The 19,840-nt window shown below is 40.4% G+C and overlaps 1 protein-coding gene across 7 annotated transcripts in view; it reads right to left on the bottom strand.

Annotated features, from left to right (window-relative positions):
• Positions 1–2,650: 2,650 nt before the first annotated feature.
• EIF4E3 (eukaryotic translation initiation factor 4E family member 3) overlaps positions 2,651–19,840 on the bottom strand; it is a 33,803-nt gene continuing 16,613 nt past the window's right edge. For 6 of the 7 annotated variants that reach the window (XM_032699332.1, XM_032699330.1, XM_032699331.1 and 3 more), the window contains exons 2-7: positions 11,829–11,901; positions 9,739–9,833; positions 8,595–8,655; positions 6,787–6,853; positions 4,607–4,762; positions 2,651–4,095 (exon numbers count right to left, since the gene is read on the bottom strand). In XM_032699332.1, the coding sequence (XP_032555223.1) occupies positions 4,064–4,095; positions 4,607–4,762; positions 6,787–6,853; positions 8,595–8,655; positions 9,739–9,764 (342 nt within the window). In that variant the 5' untranslated portion in view covers positions 9,765–9,833; positions 11,829–11,901 and the 3' untranslated portion in view covers positions 2,651–4,063. Of the gene's footprint in view, positions 4,096–4,606; positions 4,763–6,786; positions 6,854–8,594; positions 8,656–9,738; positions 9,834–11,828; positions 11,902–15,831; positions 17,199–19,840 lie in introns of those variants that run through there. The other variant, XM_032699333.1, reaches the window with a different exon arrangement.

Raw genomic sequence — 19,840 nt, 5'->3', positions numbered from 1 at the left:
ATTGGAGGTGGCTTTTATAGCAAACCTTCGAATCTCCCACTGTTTGTCTAATCTAATTTTCTCATCCTCTTGTCCTAAGAGAATCATTACAGGAGAGGGAGAAGTGGAGAGATGAAGACAGGAACACTTTCCATCTGAAAGCACCTCCCTTCAGTGTGTGTGTGTGGATGAGAGTGTTTATATAAGCTGTGCGGGATCAGCAATTTTCCTCTGCCAGGTTTATGTTTTAAGACAACTCGTAAACTTCATCCTCTCTGGTCAATCTGCCACAGGAAGAATATAAAAATATTCTTTTGTTTTGGTGGAAACCCTCCTGTCCTGCAGCGCTGGCTTTTAAGAAGGCAACACCAGAGAGTGTTCTGAAAAAGCAACATGTGGCACATCTCAAGCTCCTGCAGCTGAGATAAAGCCCTGGAGGAACCAGCTGCTGTGACAGCAGAGGGTGAAGAAGCTGTCCAACGACAGCACAAAACGCAAATAAATTCATGGTTAACACCATCTCTGCTGGGGAATGAAAGGTTAAAACCACACCAGCAACTGCTTGGAAACAGGCTTTTGAGGCAAAGCTGCCATTCCTTGCCTGCTAATTGTTATGTTTTCCAAAGATTTCATCAAGTAAGTTGTATTCAACAAACTGCTATTTAATTACCAGAGTAGAATCCTGTTAATTAGCCAGCCCCAGAAGACAGCCCTTCATCCCTGTTAAGTGAAATTCCCAACTAATCCCTCCAGCAGCCACTGTGTTGCAGCCTGGGGAGCCCCAGAGAGCTATTAGAGATGCCCCCAAAGGTGGGGGGAGCATCAGAGCTCGGCCCCTGCCCAGGACTGTCCTCAGCCCTTGGAAGGTGCAGACCAGGACAAGTGTAGCACTCAGGAGTAAAAAGCTGTTTATTCCTCAGCTCTCCCTCCTAGCACCGTTTTCCCAGGTGGCTTCGACCATAGCCCAGCCAGCAGCTCCTCTTCCCCTGGGGCTGGCACTCCCATTGCATCCCTGGGCTGCATCCCCGTGCTCCCTCCCTTCCTCCGCACAGTCTGTGCTTGTGCCTGTGCAAGAGGCCACCAGCTCCCCTTCAGCCAGTTCCCCACCGTCCTCCACGTACCACCACATAGCATCAAGACTTTCCCCAGCTTTTACAAGGTGCTACAAACATTTCCAAACCCAAGCAGTGCTCTCTCTCCTCTCACCTCTCATCTCACCAGGTACAGAGGACAATCCCCATGTGACAGTAGCTCCACACCCAGCAGACCCGAGGGGGCAGGACAGGCGTATCAAGGATATGAAGTTCCTATAAAACTCAAAAAAACCAGTGCTCCAGCTGTGTGAAAAGATTCAGCCTTTCTGGATAGAGCCCAAGGGCACCATCCCAGGGTGGGAGGGATCAGCCAGGGCTTGTTCCCACCCCAAGAGGGAAGAAGGTTTCTTTCATTCTGCTAATCTGGAGTTTTTTTACTGTCTGTCACCATGAAAGTTAATTTTACATTGAAATGCCAGCAGAAATTAATTTTGACAGGAAGTTGTAGGCACTTCTTTGATTTCCATTTAAACAATTTAGAAGATTTTGAAGAAGTGTGTGTGTGGGGGGTGTCATTTAATCAAGTTCAATAAAGCAAATCTCCAGGAGAAAATAATAAATATTTAAAAGAGTAAAACTATTAACTGATCAGCATCATTTGGAATAAATACATCCCTACAGATGCAGGGATGAAAGGACAGTTCAAAAATTCTACAAAGTCTTTAAATCAATGGTTGCAAAATACCAATATGTCAGGTTCCTGTGAACTTGCCCTACCCAGTCTGATCCAAGCCTGATTTTGGATTGTGGCATACAATACACTGAATTTTAGTCAAGAACACATCCATCAACCCTGATTCTAAGTAATAATAACTATCATCAGAATTAAGCCATGTGGGAAAAAAATCCATGATTTTATAGACTAGGTTTTTAGACCAATGAAAAATTGACAACAGTTTGTAATGTGGACTTTAGCAGTCGATGTGCAGCTACCCTGCCCTAAGGGTAGAATAAAGTGTCTCTCAGTCTCTACCCATTGATGAAGCAGAGAGGTCTTTAATATTAAAGGGGCACACAAGGCAACAACATAAAAATAATTTCCTTCAATAGGATGAATAAAGTAATACCTTAAATTAGCAAGTTCCAGTGACATCAGCAGCTCAGCCATTCCTGCCAGCAGATCCAACTCTACTGAAATCAACATCCGTGCTGAAAACAAACCTGGGGAAGAGGTAAGAGAGTCTGGCTTGTTTCCAAAAGTAAAACAAAGAGGAGGGAGAGGTGTGTGATTAATTCTCCATTGGTATTCCACTCACATTTCCTCCAAAGACAGGGAAGTATTTCAAGTGAGAAATCTTGCTCATCAAGCTGTTACAAACATTTTTCCTCAATGTGTTCTACCCCTCTCTTCTCTGAAGTCACTTTTCTTCTCCATCACACAGGCCTGGAGGCTGTCCATGTACATCCCACCTGCAAGTATCTGCTGGCACTCCATACTTTTTCATTAAAAAAAAATAAAATCTCAATCTATGAACAAAACAGATAATTTTTAAGAGAGTTTTACTGAAAAATACACAGGTTTGAAAAAACAGGACCGGAAACATTTCATCTCAGAAAGCAATTACAGAAGCAAGACATTTGGACTTTAGAAAATGTGTTTAATTGATAATACTCATTAACTACACAGTTCATAAATACAAGTTAAAGTTGTAAATACAAGATAAAGTTGTAAAAAAAAAAAGCTCAAATATGTGATACTTATTTTTAAATTTATTTGATTTTTATGGTTGTCTCCTTAGTATGTGGAAATTAGTGCAACTTGAACAGCTGCCAAACAAAAACCTCTAAAAGAGGAAGGAGTGCTTAGTGGTACAGTCATCTCTACCTTGCAGCTTCTTCTCGTAAGGGGAACTAAATCAATCTTTGGTAGTATATTAAAGCACCTCAAATAGTTAAAATAGACAAACACTTAAAGGTTAACACTGTTTATATTTCTATTCTTGCTGCAACACAATCTATTACTTTTCTGTATTTTTTGTTTGTTTTAAAAAGGTCACTTAGGAAGTTTTCATGGCTTGAAACTACAGATGAGGGAGCCTCTTCCTTAGCACTGAAGTCAGCAGCAATTCTGATACTGACCTAGTGGGTGCAGACATGGGCCTGAAGTACTCCTGGAAGTGGGAGGGATGGATCCAGTTTGTAAAACACATTAGAAATTATTCATTACACTTCTTCATGAATGTACAGAAATGTACCATAAGAAAGCATACAATATAAAAACATAAACACCCCATCGCTTCTTAAATAAGATGGGGTGGAGTTTGCAGGTTTTCCTACCAAAAAAATTCTCATTCTAGCCTGAACGAGGGTTCTTCTGAAATCAATACAATTAAAAGACACTAACGTCATCCCACACAGCGTTAGTCCCAACATAATGAATATAATTTAATGAACTCTTTTCTATTTACATTTACAGTATGTGTGCTGTTGTCAGTGCATGACCAGATTACACTGACTATTAGAATATTAGAATAAATGCAGTGCAATTTCTTTCTCTCTTGGGACAAAATCAGTGAGTAAATCTTAACATGATAGGAATGTCTCAAAGTGAAAATTGAAAACACATTTCCCCAAGCCAGCATTCCTCTATGCAGAGCACATCTCAGAGAAGCAGTGCAGCATCTCTGTGCATGTTTGCTTTTCACTAAGTACAGTACAGAAGGAAAGAAAGCCTGCTATCTTAATGAAATGGGAATATAGAATCAGGTTGCAAAAAACAAGTGGCCAAAATATCTTTTAAAAGAAACAATGAAGAATTAAAAATGTCAACTCAAGATGAAATGATGAATTGCACATTTAGCAGTCAAGGCAACTGTTTTTCTTCATTTTCAACAGCAATAGCCCAGTTTGAAATGTCAGAAACTCAAAAGGAACATCTGCATGTAGCACTTCTGCAGGGCTTCCACCATTCTCCTCCTTGTCCAGACCACCTCAAAACACCAAAGAACAACAAATGAGCTTGGCACACACTGCACTTAATGCTTTCCATGTCAGCCTTCGAAAGCATGATGCTCTCTGTGGGCTAGGGAAGAGAGAAGGGGAAAAAAGAATAAAAGAACATGTAAACTATGACAAGAAAAAGATTAAAAAAACAGAAGATGGCAGTGTATAAATCAGTCAAGGAAGACATAACATGCCAACAAGTGATCTTTGGGAATACACTATTCTGATAATACATTTATAGAGATACTAAAATATGAGATCTTTTAAAATCCTGATTGTAAATGGTTCCTCTAAATGAATCCTTAAATTGAACAGCCTGTAGCCTTGAGAGTTATCAAGAGATTTGTCTCACTTGTTTTATGACTCAGGCATATTAAACATGAAACCAAATATATTCTACGATTAAATTACAAATATCTTTTGAATGATAGCTAACTTTACATTGAAGGGACATAATGCAATGACAGCTGCTATGTTCCTAAGTGATTAATGATGAATCAGGCAGGATATTCCCATGGAAATACCCTCCCAGCATCTTGTTTTTCTAATGAAGGTGGAAATTAACTGTACAAACAGTACAAAACACTTACGTTTATAGAAGACTGCCTTAAAAGATGTGTGTGGCAGAAGTTTGTGAATCTTTTCCAGAACTTTTGCTTCACTTGCTGAAGAGGCATTCACGTTCCAGACTTGCACAACATCTTCACGGTCCCGAACACTGACACTAACCCCTATTACTTCATCTTCTGCACAGAAGGGGAAGAATCATTAAGGAATACTTTAAAAGTGAGACATGTCTAATTTGCTACTTATGTATTATGAAACAGTGCCCAAAAGCTGGGGAAAAAAATGAAGACATGAAAAAAAAAAAAAAGCAATCTCCAGTGAGGAAAATACCAATGTTCAAACCAGACAAAATAGTTACCAGAAAGAACCACTGTGTTTATAGAAGCTATTGGAAATATTACCTCATAGTGTTTTTTATGAAGTGCCATAAGATTATTCATCTTTGCTATTAGCACTCTTGATTAGAAGGGAATCACAAGACTCCCTTCAGTAAGGTCAGCAATAAGATAATTTACCTACAGTAATGCCTACAAGCAAAAATGTGAGGATGAGGGTGAAACAACTAAAACCCCAGGAACAGTACCTGGTGGAAATCAGACACCAGCTTTTCCAGACTTTGTTCCCTTTTTCCTTTACATTTTGTCAAGACAGCAACAGAAAAAGGAAAAAAAAAAGAAGAAATTAATAAAGCCCCAGTCAGGCTGCTGCTGCCAGTGCTGGTAACTCCATGTTTTGCTGAGAAAGCCCTTTTTGGTGTGAAATTCTCAGGATGCAGCTTTATGGAGAGCTCAAAGGCCAAGCCACAGCTTTCCACTGTGAGCTCCATGGCACAGCTGTCCCATCCATCCTAAGGAAGGGGTCAGTAATGATAACACAAAGATGTTCAAACCAGACAAAATAGTTACCAGGCAGCAGAGTGACCCCAAGTCAACCCTACCAGTATATAAAGGGTGTGAGAGACACCATTTGGAAGGTCTTTGCTGAACTGCTCTGTGAACCTGAGTAATGCAATTCTTTTTTATGGAATGACAGAGCAGTGAAGGAACATTCCTAACAGGATATTCACAGCCACTGTAACATCCAGTTTAGTCAGATATTCATGCTTAGGAGAGAAGTAAATATGATCAAAAAAAAAACAATGGAGAAGTGCCATTTGAATTGAAGAGTTAGTTTAGTAACAGCTCCCAGAACACTTTCCCTCTAGGCCAGTCAGTGAGTTCATCATTTACTTTACCCAGAAGCAAGAAACTATTCTTTAACAGAACCTTAATGAATTAAATGGTCAGACTTGTACTTGCTTTTCATGACTAAGAAGTTGCCTTTGATGATCTGTTTTAAAGCAGCTAATGTTCACAGTCCCTTCAGAGAGTTCCTTTCCTTGCAAGGAATCTTGCAAGCCTAGAGAAGATATTTATTCTGAAAGGGACTTCATTAAATTATTACCTCTGACCAAAATAATATGTGGGCTTCTGGATGATTAATGCCTGTTTTCCAGTAAACCAGCAAAGTACTTTTAGAATATTTATGTAAATTCAATTACATGAAACATTACCTTGACCTGAGCAGTATTTTTAAGCAATGAACAAACTATTGCTTCTGGGTAGAGTGCTAACCTGGGGTTCAGGAGAGCCAGGTTTGGGTTGTGGCCCTGCTGTGGGCTTTTAGTGTCACCACAGGCAAACTATGCAGTGTCCCCCTGCTTCAGGTCTGCGCTGGTGCTTCCCCTGACAGCTCCTAACCAGTGGGACCATGAGGGCAAATGGGGACATCTATTCAAGGCCAGGTTGGATGGGGCTCTGAGAAACAGGCTCTAGTGGAAGGTGTCCCTGCCCATGGCAGGGGGTTTAGAACTAGATGATCTTTAATGTCCCTGCCAACCCAAACCTTTTATGATTCTATGATTGATCTAATTTAGATGCTTCCAACAGTGACAATCCAAACAATCTGTATGGAAGTGCCATTTAGGGTTCCATAATCCTGATACTGGGGAATGAAAATTAGTTATTTAAATACTGGCTAACTGACAGATGTTTAATAACTAGAAAACCTGCTGGCTTCCCACAGACACAAGCTGTCAGCATACCCTGTCCTCTTCTTAATGACAACAGGTATGAACAGAGTTTCCAGCCCCACACCCCATTTTTAGCAGTGCTACCGTGTTCTGTATTCCAACTCAATTTGTCATGCTTGCCTCAATCATTACCTGCTGCACAACAATCTGTAAATTGCTCTCCAATAGTTGCCAGCAGTAGCTCTTTCCAAACTGCAGCCTAAGAAAGCAAAAAAAAGTTAGCTTTGCATTATTATTTTTTAATTTAAAAGTTAGGTTTTCTAGCTCAGTTTGGAGTGTCTTCTCTTTCTGAGGTTGTCTAAAAAAAAAGGAGTATTTATTGCAAGTACCTGCTGTGTTATATAATTCATAGTTAGATCTGTACAAGATGGTTCATCTCAGTCAAGGAGATGCTGTGCACACATGTGATGAAGAACGAACTCAAAAAATGAGAAACAGGCATAAAGGTATTATTTATGTTATTTACAAGGCACTGAAAGCTGACTGAAGTTCACCTTCAAGCAGACCTTTCAGAAGTGACTGGGGCCATGTGGTGTGTAGTTTGAGAGATCAAAAGTACCTTCATTTCAAAAATGGGCTGTCATTCAGCCTCTGAAAAACAAGGCCTCTGGGGCCCCTAAATTCACTGCCCAGTAATGCAGGCTTCCCAAACCACTTGTCACTTCTGGCAATCTTCACACCTTGGATTATAAGAGGAAAAAGACAATTTGAGTCTTTTGTGATCACTTGGGACTGCAGGGGAGCAAAGCTGCAACTCACATAGAGGAAAAAAGCCCACAGGCAAAAATCAATTAACTTTTGGCTGAAATTGAGTGCCATCTTTCAGCATTTAATGCCTTCTGCAAGGCTGTCACATTTTTCTGACACTTCACTTTTCGTGTTTAAAGGCCTGATCCAAAGCATACTTGCACACATAAACACCACGTGTGAAGAGGTCAAATCTCCTCGCCATGGAAGTTCACAGGAGAAGTTACCCACGTGCATTTGATTAGGGATGCAAAGAGAAACCCAGTTATTTCATCAGGGCTCAAACAATGACATGCCTGAACAGACTTAATCTTTAACACTTTCAAATTAAAGAAAAAAAAAAAAAAAGAGAAAATAAAAAAAGGAGGGGAAAAAAATCCTGAGCAGCACTGCAATTTCCCAAAATGCACACAAGGTGCTCTGACAACTCACCGTTGCCAAAGGGGATGATCCTACTTGTCTTTTCTACTTTACACCCATCAAAAAACTCTCCTGGCCTTACAGTCTAATTAAAAATAAAAAAACCCCAGGAGACTTTTTGCAACAACAGAGTACACTAAGTTGGCTCATTAAACAGTCTGATGAGGATCAGAGCCAATGTAAGAGGGATCAGAAGAGAAGGAAGTAAGATCTTGCCTCTTCCAGTGGGAGCACAGCCATGAGTTACTGGTGGAAACAACGCCTTGGTCCACATTTGGCTGCAGAAAGTCACAGGCTACTCAGAGCCATCACAGGGGCAAACAAGCCACACCAAGCAGAAATAGTCCTACAGAGTTTGACAGGGAGTTTAGGAGCATTTCAGTGAAACTCTGTGCTGTGTCGACGACTGTGGTTCTGGTTATAATTTAGCATAGATTATCAGGAAAAGGTTTCCTGTTTTCCTTTGTATGCCTGTAAGCAAATAGTCTCGAGAACAAAGGTGATTATAAATTCCCATGTTTCCAAATGGAAACACTGTGGCTTTCAATTGCTTGATAACACGTTGCCAAATGTTATCTAAAGCAAGAGAGATGTAATTATTGGAAAAGAAAGGTTTGCTCATTGTATTTAAAAGGTTATGTATGGTAAAACAGTGCTTGGTTGTTGTGTTGGATGATGTCAGAAGTAAAAAGTTTTACAACAGCTTTATCAAATACAATTTAAAGATACTCCCTTACTAAACAAGGTCTGAGTAAGAAGTCAACATAACATACCGTACTTTCTTTAGGGACCTTCATTTTCCATATACCTCCTTTGGCATTGCTTTCTTCTTCCCTGTTATGGGAAATAGATCAGTGAAAATAAACAGTCAATTCCACATCTAGATAACCTTATGTTTGTGGTTTAATTTTCCCAGAAAAATCCCATCTGAAATGCAATTACTAACTCCAGGGAGCATGACTCTGACTTCTGACATCACAGATAATTCTTTCATTGTTCATATGAAGTGTATCTCTCAACACCTAATCCCTTTTCCTAAGTTTTGTGTCTTGGAAAATACTTACATTTTCCCTGACAACAGACCGTCTTTGAAGTGGCTGCACACTGTATGGGAACAAGCCACAAAACTATTTTACGTTTTACCATGGTAACCTTTTATTTTGGAAAACCTCTGGCATATTTTCACAGAAGCAACTTATTAGTCTCCCATTCATCCAATTTAACAAAAGAACATGAGCACACTTCGTTTCAGTTTTGTGACAGCTAGAAATTAATTGCTCATATTTAAAAAAGACTGAAGTTGCCCAGGGTCAGGGCAGACATAATCATTAAACTGCCTTGTAATGACAAAGGCACAATATACAAACCTGTGAGCTCCTCAAGTTTATTCTGCCCCAATTCATTCAATAAGATTTTAAATTATCACTTTTACTTTCCTGTTAAAACTCTGTAAAAGCAAAGTTAAAGGAATAACCCAAAATTCATCTTTGGTGGGAGACTGTTGGTCCTGGGGAATTTCCGTTAGGTTTCATAGTGGGTTTAGATATTCCAGTCCTGACAGATGCTGGGGAAAGGGGCTGGGAAGCTTTAGGAGGACACCTTCAAAAAACCTGCAGTCCTCAATTCTTACTTCAGAATTGGTTTTTCTGTCTAAAAAAAAAAAGTACATATATATATATATATATATATATATATATGCTGATATTGGCCAATATACTTTTGTGTGTAATTACTGAAAAGTTAGTGGGTTACTGATGAGATCAATCTCTGGCAATCCCTTTCCTAAAATACAAAATTACTTTGATACATTTAAAATAAAACATAAACAAGACATTCCTGTCCCACACCTGTCTCCTTTCTCCACTTCAGGTTCTTCCACTGCCCATTCCCAGAACTGTCTGATGACAACACACGTACCAGAGTGGGCGTCTTTCTCCCCGCATTAAATGGTAACTACATCTCAGAGGCAAATTTGTCACAGGAGGAATGTTGTTGTAGACACTCCAGAAATCCTTGAAAAGAAAAAACACTTGTTGCACTAACACAAGAGAGTACATTTCCTGCAGATTTACTGCCTTGCTAGTTTTCTCTAAAACAAGTGCATTTCCTGCTCCTAGAGAACTGGCATCTTCTATGTTATAACAAAATGCTTGGAGAAGAACTTGTTACAAGTTAATTTCTACTTTTTTTTTTTAGATGCCAATTCTGCACAAGTGAAGGTGGAAAGAAGGGAACCAGTCCAACTGCAGATTATTTTAGAATCAAGGTCCTTTTCAATAGGGAGGGAGGAAAAAATAATCAAAACCAGTTACACTAAGTATGTGAGAACAAAGCAGTACATAGTATTTTACTAGCATATAAAAAAATATTTATATCAAATATCCTAGCCTAGCCTAAACTTCATTGTGATTATCCTGAGTTACAAAACCACCACAAATGATAATTCTGGTGAACTAAATGCCTAACCAGCAACCCAACTACTTTGTCTAAACGAAAGGTTTCAACCACATGCAAAGAAGGTGAGATGCACGTGTTAATACAGGAAGGGGGGAGAAATCAGAAGATCCAAGTTACCAGGAACCATTTGATTACTTCCCAGTGTCTCTACTGGTACAAGCAGAAGCTGTCATGCATGTTTGTGGTGGATAAAAGGCACCCAAAAGCAGTAGTGAGCAACAGGGAGGGATGACTAAAAAGATCCCAATCCCTGTTCTTCTTTATCCAACAGCCGGGAATACAATTTTTAAAGACTTAAGTTGCATCAACACGTGGTGATGCAATATTAATTAGCAGTGCAACTCATTAAGTATTATCTACACATAATATTCAAGTATTATCTAATACATTAAGTATTATCTAATACTTAATCATTAGCACAATTTTAGTAACAAAGATTGCAACATTATGTGATAAAATTTTCCAGTCCTTGGTGACTCTGCCTACCAGCAATTACCATTTCCCAGTCACAAGAAGAGAGATGGAAGACTAATAAAAATATAAAAACTTGTTATGAAACACCTGTTTCAACTTTTGTCTTATTCTTACCTGGTTGTTTGCCCAAACCCTAAAACTACTGACAGAAGAAGCAGAGCTACACTGGCAGATGGCTGTGAAAACATTTGAGAGCGCTTTATGTCCTGAACCAGGGACTTTGTTTGGAAGGTTTTGGGTTGAAAACATCCCTCAGGTAGTGGAGGCTGGAATTCCTCATTGAGTAGGTACTGGCCATGAAGGAGAGTGATGGAGTCAATGAAGATTTTGGCTTCACTTCCCCAAGGAAGATCATATAATATGAAAGCCTTGTTTAAAACTCCAGGAGATCACTACAGCTGTGCTTCTCAAAGAGAAGGGTTTGACACTGCCTTAGAATTTCAGAGATTTAGTGAAGTAGAGTCAGCTTAGCATTAAGGTGAGACAAATACCAATTGGCTACACTTCATGGTAACTGTGGTATTAAAACAGAAATGCAATTTTACTTGCAAGAGATGTCCACTGCTAGGCACTGGCAGATGACACAGACATGCAGAATTTCTCATTACTGTGAGTATTCCATGATGTAAGAATACTTTAATTTAAGTCAGTTTGCTAAATTTTTTTTTGATTCATGCTCAAGGAGGAAAGACCAAAAAAAAATCCCACAAGCTGCAATTTTTAGTCTTTGTATAATGAATTTCTGCATTAAATAAAACATGGGAAAAAAGTCAGAAAAATTGTTAAAATCCATCAAGTATAACAATCCAACAGAGGTACAAGTGGAAACTCAGGAAAATTTAGTAATCCAATATGTTCAATCCAATATGCTTCCTCCTTTCCTGGTCTGGAAAGCCAAGTGAAATTCAAACAATGACTCAGTAATACACACACACAACTCCAAAAAAACTCACGTTTCACACCTCAGGTAAGCAAAGCCACAGCTGTGACTCATTCTGTGAGGAAAAATGAAACTTAAGGTGTGAAGTTACATTAATAACATATGGTAGCTCCTGTAGCAGAGCCAGACACTTTACCTGCACTGTTCGTACTGTATAAATCTTCTTTAAGTTTGATGCACATTCAGCAGCTGTCGTACCAGGAAGTGATCTTGAAAACAAAGTAGAGATTAATTAAAACATCTGTTTTATCAAGGAGGGAAAGAAGGGAGATGGAGAGGGAACGTGAATCGCATGAGTGCGAGGTTGAAATATTCGCGTGTCAAAGTGGAAGCCCAACTCCAATTATCATGAATCATTTAAAGATAAGAGTTAAAAAGTGCTTTTATACTTGTGAATAGGTTAATATTGACCACGTAATTTGTAAAATATGTTGATTAAAGCGGAGAATTAGGGGACTGCATGGTCATCCTCTGCAATTATTTTTAATTGCACTTAATGCACTTTAGCCCCCTTTTTAAAGCGTTTTAAGGCACTCCCAGTGCTTCACACTTGGGAAAAAAACCATAATCCGCGCTGTTCCCTAAGTGCGGGCCGCTAGGTGGCGCAGGCGCACAGGCGGCGGGAAGGCGGGATGCGGGATCATGGAGGGATGAAGGGATGCGGGATCATGGAGGGATGAAGGAATGCGGGATCATGGAGGGATGAAGGGATGCGGGATCATGGAGGGATGAAGGGATGCGGGATCATGGAGGGATGAAGGGATGCGGGATCATGGAGGGATGAAGGAATGCGGGATCATGGAGGGATGAAGGGATGCGGGATCATGGAGGGATGAAGGGATGCGGGATCATGGAGGGATGAAGGGAAGGCGGGATGCGGGATCACGGAGGGATGGCGGGATGGGGAATCAAGGAGGGATGAAGGGAAGGCGGGATGCGGGATTATGGACAGATGAAAGGATGCGGAATCGTGGACGGGTGAAGGGATGTGGGATCGTGGACGGATGAAGGGATGCGGGATCGTGGAGGGAAGGCAGGATGTGGGATCATGGAGGGATGGCAGGAAAGCAGGGTGTGGGATCATGTAGGGATGAAGGGATGTGTGATCATGGAGGGATGGCGGGAAGGCAGGATCATGGAGAGATGAAGGGATGCGGGATGGCGGCAGGACCTTCCCTCAGCCCCACACCGCCCTCATTGGGGCCAGTCACAACCATGGGTCCCTCCAATGGATGAGTCACGCACACAGGCTGAGGAGAAGCACACATCCCAAAGGGCAGCTCCCCTGCCAGGTGCCAGGTAAACCAACACACGCAGTTCTTCCACCACTGGCACTATGTCTTCAAGCCACATCTACCACCAGCACATCCCATAAAGCCACAAGATTCTCGGGTTGGCCTCACTGCCAGACACGCTGGTACACCAGGAATGGTTCAGCTTCTCCAGCTCACCCTCATACTGACCATTCCCAGCTCCCACCTGGAGCTGCTCCCTTTAGGCACGCACAGCACCAGCTGCACTTCATCCTCTGAAAGGCCTTTTCCAACCTAAATGATTCTATTCATAACCTTCGTCATGAATCTTCAGTGTTTGAGACATGGGACGGTGCATCCACACCCCCAGACATCACTTGGCTCCTGTCACCACACTAATAGTGCATCGTAACACCCACCTTACAATTCCCAGCACACAATCCCACAGACACAATTTTTAGAGGAATGAGGTCAAAATTGCTAAGGCGCATTCAATTTGTTAGAACTGGAAACATTTTTTCTCTTCAGAAGCTGAAGTAGGATTTCTAAAGAAAAATGAAGATCAAAGACAAAGCAACCTCCCATTGTGTCCCAGAAGAGGAAACAAAAATGTGTAAAATTACTAAATCTGGAAACAGAGGCAACAGAACAAGTTTAAGGAAACAGAAGAAAACGCAGCTGTTGCTCAGGTACCAGTTGAAGAAAGGATAAAAGGAAACCACATCTCAGTAACCCTCCTTGATCTGATCAGAATGAACTATGTCCAGGGAAACACTGAAGTTACTCTCAGTTGTTACAGATATCATTTAGGCTCTGGGGCAAACCCTAGACATTCACATAAAGGAAGAAATTTAATATGCAAAACTACTGAAACATCATCACATCTTCAAAAGTCTAATAATAGCTCTAAGGTTTTTTGAAGGCTCCTATCAACGTAAGCTACTTTAAAAATACAAAACCAAATGAAAAATCCCTCCCAGCTTTTCCAGTATAGAACAGGCAAACTAACACCTACTTTATTATTTGCTTGTTAATTACCAGACATAAGAGCACATCACAGTGGTGGAACTGGCAAGAAAACAGTGTTACATGTCCAAATCTCAAAAATCACTTTAACTAGAGGCTATAAAAACAAGCAAACAAAACCCAAGAAATTGCTATGGCACAGATTCTAGTCCTGTGCTCATGAACTATGAAAACTTCCATGAAAAACTGAGAACTTGAAACCAGCAACAAACAAAACTGTCATAAATGTGATCAAAAGGAATTATCATAGTAAGGATTTGGGGGTTTTTTTGTGTTTTGGCAGTTTTTACTTACACTTTACACTCAGCATTGAAGAGCAAAAAGAGAAATTCACTATTTAATAGAGAGCACCAGTCAGTCTGGTTTTGAATGCACACAAAAAGGTAGTAAATAAAACAGACTTTGAAACTTATCACGTGATATTTGTCAGTAGGGAGTAGTGGATTTGCAACAAACTACCCCTTGTTTTTTCCTTGTTGCTGACAGAAGTAGCACCTCTCTACTAACACTTGGTTTCATGTAGAATAGAACACAAACAGGTAAAGCCTGAGATAACTTTGCTTCTCGCTGTCCCACACCACTGCTCAAGAAATTACTTCTCTTAGGCACTCTTAGTAACTTAGCAGTCACCAGTGCATGTGGGGTAACATATGCTGTACAACATATAGTATCATCACCCTATATCCTCATTCTGATACTGCCACTGAGTTGCCTCAATAGTAAGGTTTACTCAAATAAAAGATTAAAATGTGTTCTCCAACCATAGCCTTCAAAGGTTACCTAGATAATCATGGTAGCCATTTAGCACATTCAATGCCATTTGAAAGAGCAGCTAAGACAGGTAGACAGAATATTCCACTCTGAGGTTATAAAATGGTTCATTTTGATAGCTGCAAATGACATTTTCCAGAGAAACTGTGATCAGCTGGCAGAAAGCACCAACCAAGCAGTAAATTATTTTTTAAAAGTTGTGGTGAGTGACCATTTATTTCTAGTGACCTGTCCAGTAAATGCTCCATGCCCACAAGATTACATAGTGTTATTTCAGCCTTTCATCTAGCTTTGGAAAGTGTCAATCATGTATGGGTATGAGCATGAACCTCCAAACATTTTTATTTAAAAAAAACCAAAACCAAAACAAAAAAAAACCCAAACCAAAACAAAACCAAAAAACCCAACCAAACAGAAAAAACACACACACAAAGAAACCCAAACAAAAAAACCCAAACAAACAAACAAACAAAAAGTCCCAACAATCAAACAAAACCAAAACCCTATTGAAAAGGCTGTGATTGAGAATATGATGATGCATCAATTTAAAAGTTCAAGATCATTTGTTGCAGAAATTACACCTGTACAAATTTGGTTTGATGGATGTGTATAAGGCAGAGACAGTATTCTAATCACAGACAGACAGAAGGAAAAATTCCTGCAAAATTCTGGACTGCTGGCAAATCTGAACTGCAGTATGTCTGTGATAGTCACCCATAAACTCAGCAGATCCACACAGATGATCGATGTGGGGGTTTTGTGCCTTGAAACCCATGAAGTTTTGATTTTAATTTTTTTCAACTTAGGATAGAGCAGAAGTTCAATTTAAGTTAGCAGAAATGGCAGATGACTTCCAGTTGAAGGAATCTGTAGAAATTCTTACTTTTATAAGTATTCCAGGAAACCCTTACACTGTACACTAGGAGTAGTAAGATGGTTGTGTACTTTACTAAAAACCTCAATACACATGGTACTACGAAACAAGACCCTGCAAATACTGACCCTTGAAATGAAGCCACTACAGGATTCCTCCCATTTGGATAATTTTACTGCCATCAAAATAAAATTAATCTGATTTGCCATACTGACCTGTCAATTACTGCCATGGAACAATTCATTTCCAAGGAACTCAGCAGGCCCTGCCAGTCCCCCTGAGCACAGTAACAGGAAGGGGCACGGATCACAGCACCAGCCTGGCACTGACAGCTCTTCTGGGCATGAAAGTAGTTGGTCTGTTGCCACTCCACCTACAAATGCACATCTGGGTTCCCTGTGGAGAGTCTGCACATAAAATATTCAATGGTTCTCCTGGCCTGCCTGTTCTGTGCCCTGTGAAGCCACTGCTCTGCTTCTTCGGGACATTATGGGAAAAATTTTAGTGCAATATCAGGGCTAATTGAGCTGCCTAATCAGGCCAGACCCACTGTACAGCATCTCACGGTGAACCACATGGGAACGTGGAAACAGGAATAATCTACATAAACTGAATCCTAATGCTATCTTGCTTCACTACTCCTTCATTATTCCAGCATGAATAAAGAACAAAGGATACAAAGATAAATCCCATTGTTTTTATCCATGAATAAACCTCCAGGTGGTTGTGCTTATGTTAATTTCTGACGCTGAACTGTAGCTTTTCTGTTTTTCTGCAAAGAATTAAGTATAGAAGTTGTTTCATATGTGCTCACACTGGCCTTTGTTTCCCAGTGGGAATCTCATCATGGCTTTAGCGGGAGCTTTAAAAGCTGCCAAGCAGTTTTGAAAATACCCCTGCAAGTGCTTAACTACAACGGCTTTTGGTATAAATAAGCAAAATATTTACTTACAAAGCATAAACTCAAAAACATGCTGTGGCAACTAAATAAATCTGGTAATCCATTCTGACTACAAAGACTGATTTCAAGCCATCAAAGCCTGTCAAAATGCACTTAGTGGGTTGAACATTCTTATAATATTAACCATCATTTTTCATTGTAAGCCACCTACTCATAAGCTGTAATAGATGAAATAGAGGATCCTGGATAAATAAGATTTTTCTATAGGGAAGAAGGGAAATTATTAAGTTTAGTTTCAAACATCTGATGTGTTCAGTTAAGAAGATTAACACATTATTAAAATAGCTCAGTTATCAAAATTTATCTACTAAACTTTATATAGAACTCATCTATAACATACAGAGAGAAAAATCAGCGCAGATAATACATCTATGCAAGAATATTTTGTCTTTCCTGAAGTAGACTAACAACCCCGCATCTTTGCCAATGTTTATAAGCACATACTTCTTTGTCTCACAAAGACACTGAAGAGTTAAACTTTTCTTGCAACAGAAATAAAATTATCTAAAGAGCATTGTTTGAACTCAGGCGAGAAGGCAAGGCAGGCAGGCCATGATCCTGCAAAGGGACCTGCCCTGCTGCACACTCAAGAGTTCCATGGGAGTGAGGTTTATCTAGAAATGAGGCATCTGTCCTAGGCTTTTGTGTGATGTGTGCCCAATTCCTGATAGCACTGATTTGTGTAGAAGGGTTCTGGTATTTTCCTTGCCGTTGACAGCACTGGCAGCTCAGACGCAGTGAGATCTTCAAACGATGGCTTTTTGCAAGGACGTGCAACATCTTCATTATCACATGTGCACGCACACACACACACACACTGGACTGAAAACCCTGACCACTGACAAAGCCTCTGGCTTCTTGTGATGCCGAAAAATCAAACAGCTACTAGGACTGTTATTTCGGTAGCAAAAGGCTTAGTGTAGCAATGAGATGTACGCTGGTTTTGGCTGGGTGGAGTTGGTTTTCCCCAGTTGGTCTAATGGGGGGCTACATTTTAGGTTTGTGCTGAACACAGGGTTGATAATATAGAGGTGTTTTTGTTATTGCTGAGCAGTGCTCGCACAGAGCCAAGGCCTTTTCTGCTTTTTGTACTGCCACACTGGCATGTAGATAAGTACTTGTACAGCAACGCTGGCTGGGGGTGCACGGGAAATTGGGAGGAGACACAGGCAGGACAGCTGACCCTAACTGACCCAGGGGATATTCCAGACCATATGCCATCATGCTTAGACTATAAAGTGGAGGGAAGAAGGTGTGACATTTGGAATGATGGCATTTGTCTTCCCAAGTCACTGTTATGCACGATGGGGCCCTGCTCACCTGGAGTTGGCTGTACACCTGCCTGCCCGTGGGAAGCAGTGAATTAATTAATTCCTTGTTTTGATTTGATTGTGTGCACAGCTTTGGTTTTTCCTATTAAACTGTCTTTATCTCAACCCACGAGTTTTCCAGCTTTTACCCTTCCAATTCTCTCCCTGATTCCACTGGTAGGGGAGTGAGTGGCTGTGTGCAGCTCGGTTTTTGGCTGGGGTTAAACCACGACAAAATGGCATGTGATACCCAGGTTAAGTAACAGTTGGGATTTGCAAACTAGGATATTTGCATGATGTCCACAAGTACAACAAAAAGCATAATCGGTTTCACAGCTTTATATTCATACAAATATCACACCCAGATCCACAATCCCAAATCCCATTAAGTGATGCTTTTAAGTGCCCAACATGGCCTGTTATCCAGTCTTTGATAGTCATGTTACTTGACTTCTTTTGTGCGATCCCTACATTGAATGTGCTCCACAATACAGTGACCAGACTTGTAATCCTCATTTTTAATTAGTTATATTCAGTGATGCACACTGACACTTTGTCATAAAAAGCAATTTAAAGGCTACACAATGTAGCAAAAACTAAAAAGGCAACCTTTCATTTCAGAGCTAGAGGCCACTACAAGCAGCACCAGAATCTCACCAAGGTTAACAGAAGTGTAAAGAGCCACAAGCATGAATCAGCTTCCCAAGGTGGCACCAACAACCTCTGGAAGACTTCCCGAAATTCCCCATCCTCCCTAAGACCACTGCATGCAAAAGTCCTGCAAATGAAACATGTGGATATGAACTTGGAAACCTGCTGAATAGATAAACAAAACTGCAGATCTAAACTGCTGGTTTCCAAACTTTTACTACGTGACCTTAGAACATTTTAACCATTAAAAAGGAAACCTCATTTCTCTTAAACGAAAAATACCTGCCAGCTTTTCTACTGCCTTCTATGAAACTGCTGACCTGCGAGCATTTGAAGATCATAGATGGGATTTTATTTGTCCAACTGGTGAATAATATTCTCCCAAAGCTTTTATCGTGCTCACTTTCCTAAGGCATTTATGGAGTAGGAGACTGGACAGAGATATCAGGTGGTTGCTATTTCAGACACACATACCAAGAAAGGCTCAGCATTTATGGGAAATGCAGTTGTCCTGTGACATGTGTGAGGTGATGGCAATGAACCAGGACCTGGCCGTAGGATACCAGCCTCCAGATGTTCAGCCTGTGCCAGGGCATTCACAGAAACAAGTGCTGATGTAGATCAAACAAAGGCATTTAATTCCAGGGCAGATGTATGCAGTGATGCTGTGATAAAAGCAAGGCTGTGAACCCCAAGGGTAGCACATCCCTAGTTGCTACACAAAGCACCACTTAGTTGATGGATATTTATTTTAACAGCGTGACTTAATGAAAAGATACATTTTAGAGATCTTAAAATTGTATGTCATGGATCTCTCTCACAGTAATTTAATAGAAAAAGATAACTACATATCTGTCTCGACATCTATTTATCCTTACACATCACTTCTTCCTGCTTTTCAGTCCAAGTACAGGGTAAAATGTAGCAGCAGCCAAAAATCAATACCATCTCCTGAGGAAACAGCACTGCTCCACACTAGGTACTACTGAAGTAAGTTAAAAAAGCACCCACAGTTATGTGCTACAGAAAGTCCATCCAATACAAGCCTAAGCAGGGATTCCTCCATCAAATCGCCATGGATGCACCAATAAACATCCCAGCCACTTCTCTGCAGAGACATGAACCTCCACACACAGCAGTAAATTAAGTTCTTGGTTCCATCTCCTGTGTGCTTCTTAATACCTTGAACATTTTTTTGACAATAAAACATGCCTTGTTTGCCATCATTCTTGTTCCCTACCATTATTCCATTGCTGTTGTCAGTGAACAAAACACAGTTTTGTGTATAAATGATCCCACTTT

The sequence above is a fragment of the Chiroxiphia lanceolata genome, chromosome 11, assembly GCF_009829145.1.
Source record: "Chiroxiphia lanceolata isolate bChiLan1 chromosome 11, bChiLan1.pri, whole genome shotgun sequence".
In the NCBI taxonomy this organism is placed as follows: Eukaryota; Metazoa; Chordata; class Aves; order Passeriformes; family Pipridae; genus Chiroxiphia; species Chiroxiphia lanceolata.
Note: the sequence above shows the minus strand (reverse complement) of the source record. Positions and strands in the feature narration are given on the sequence as shown.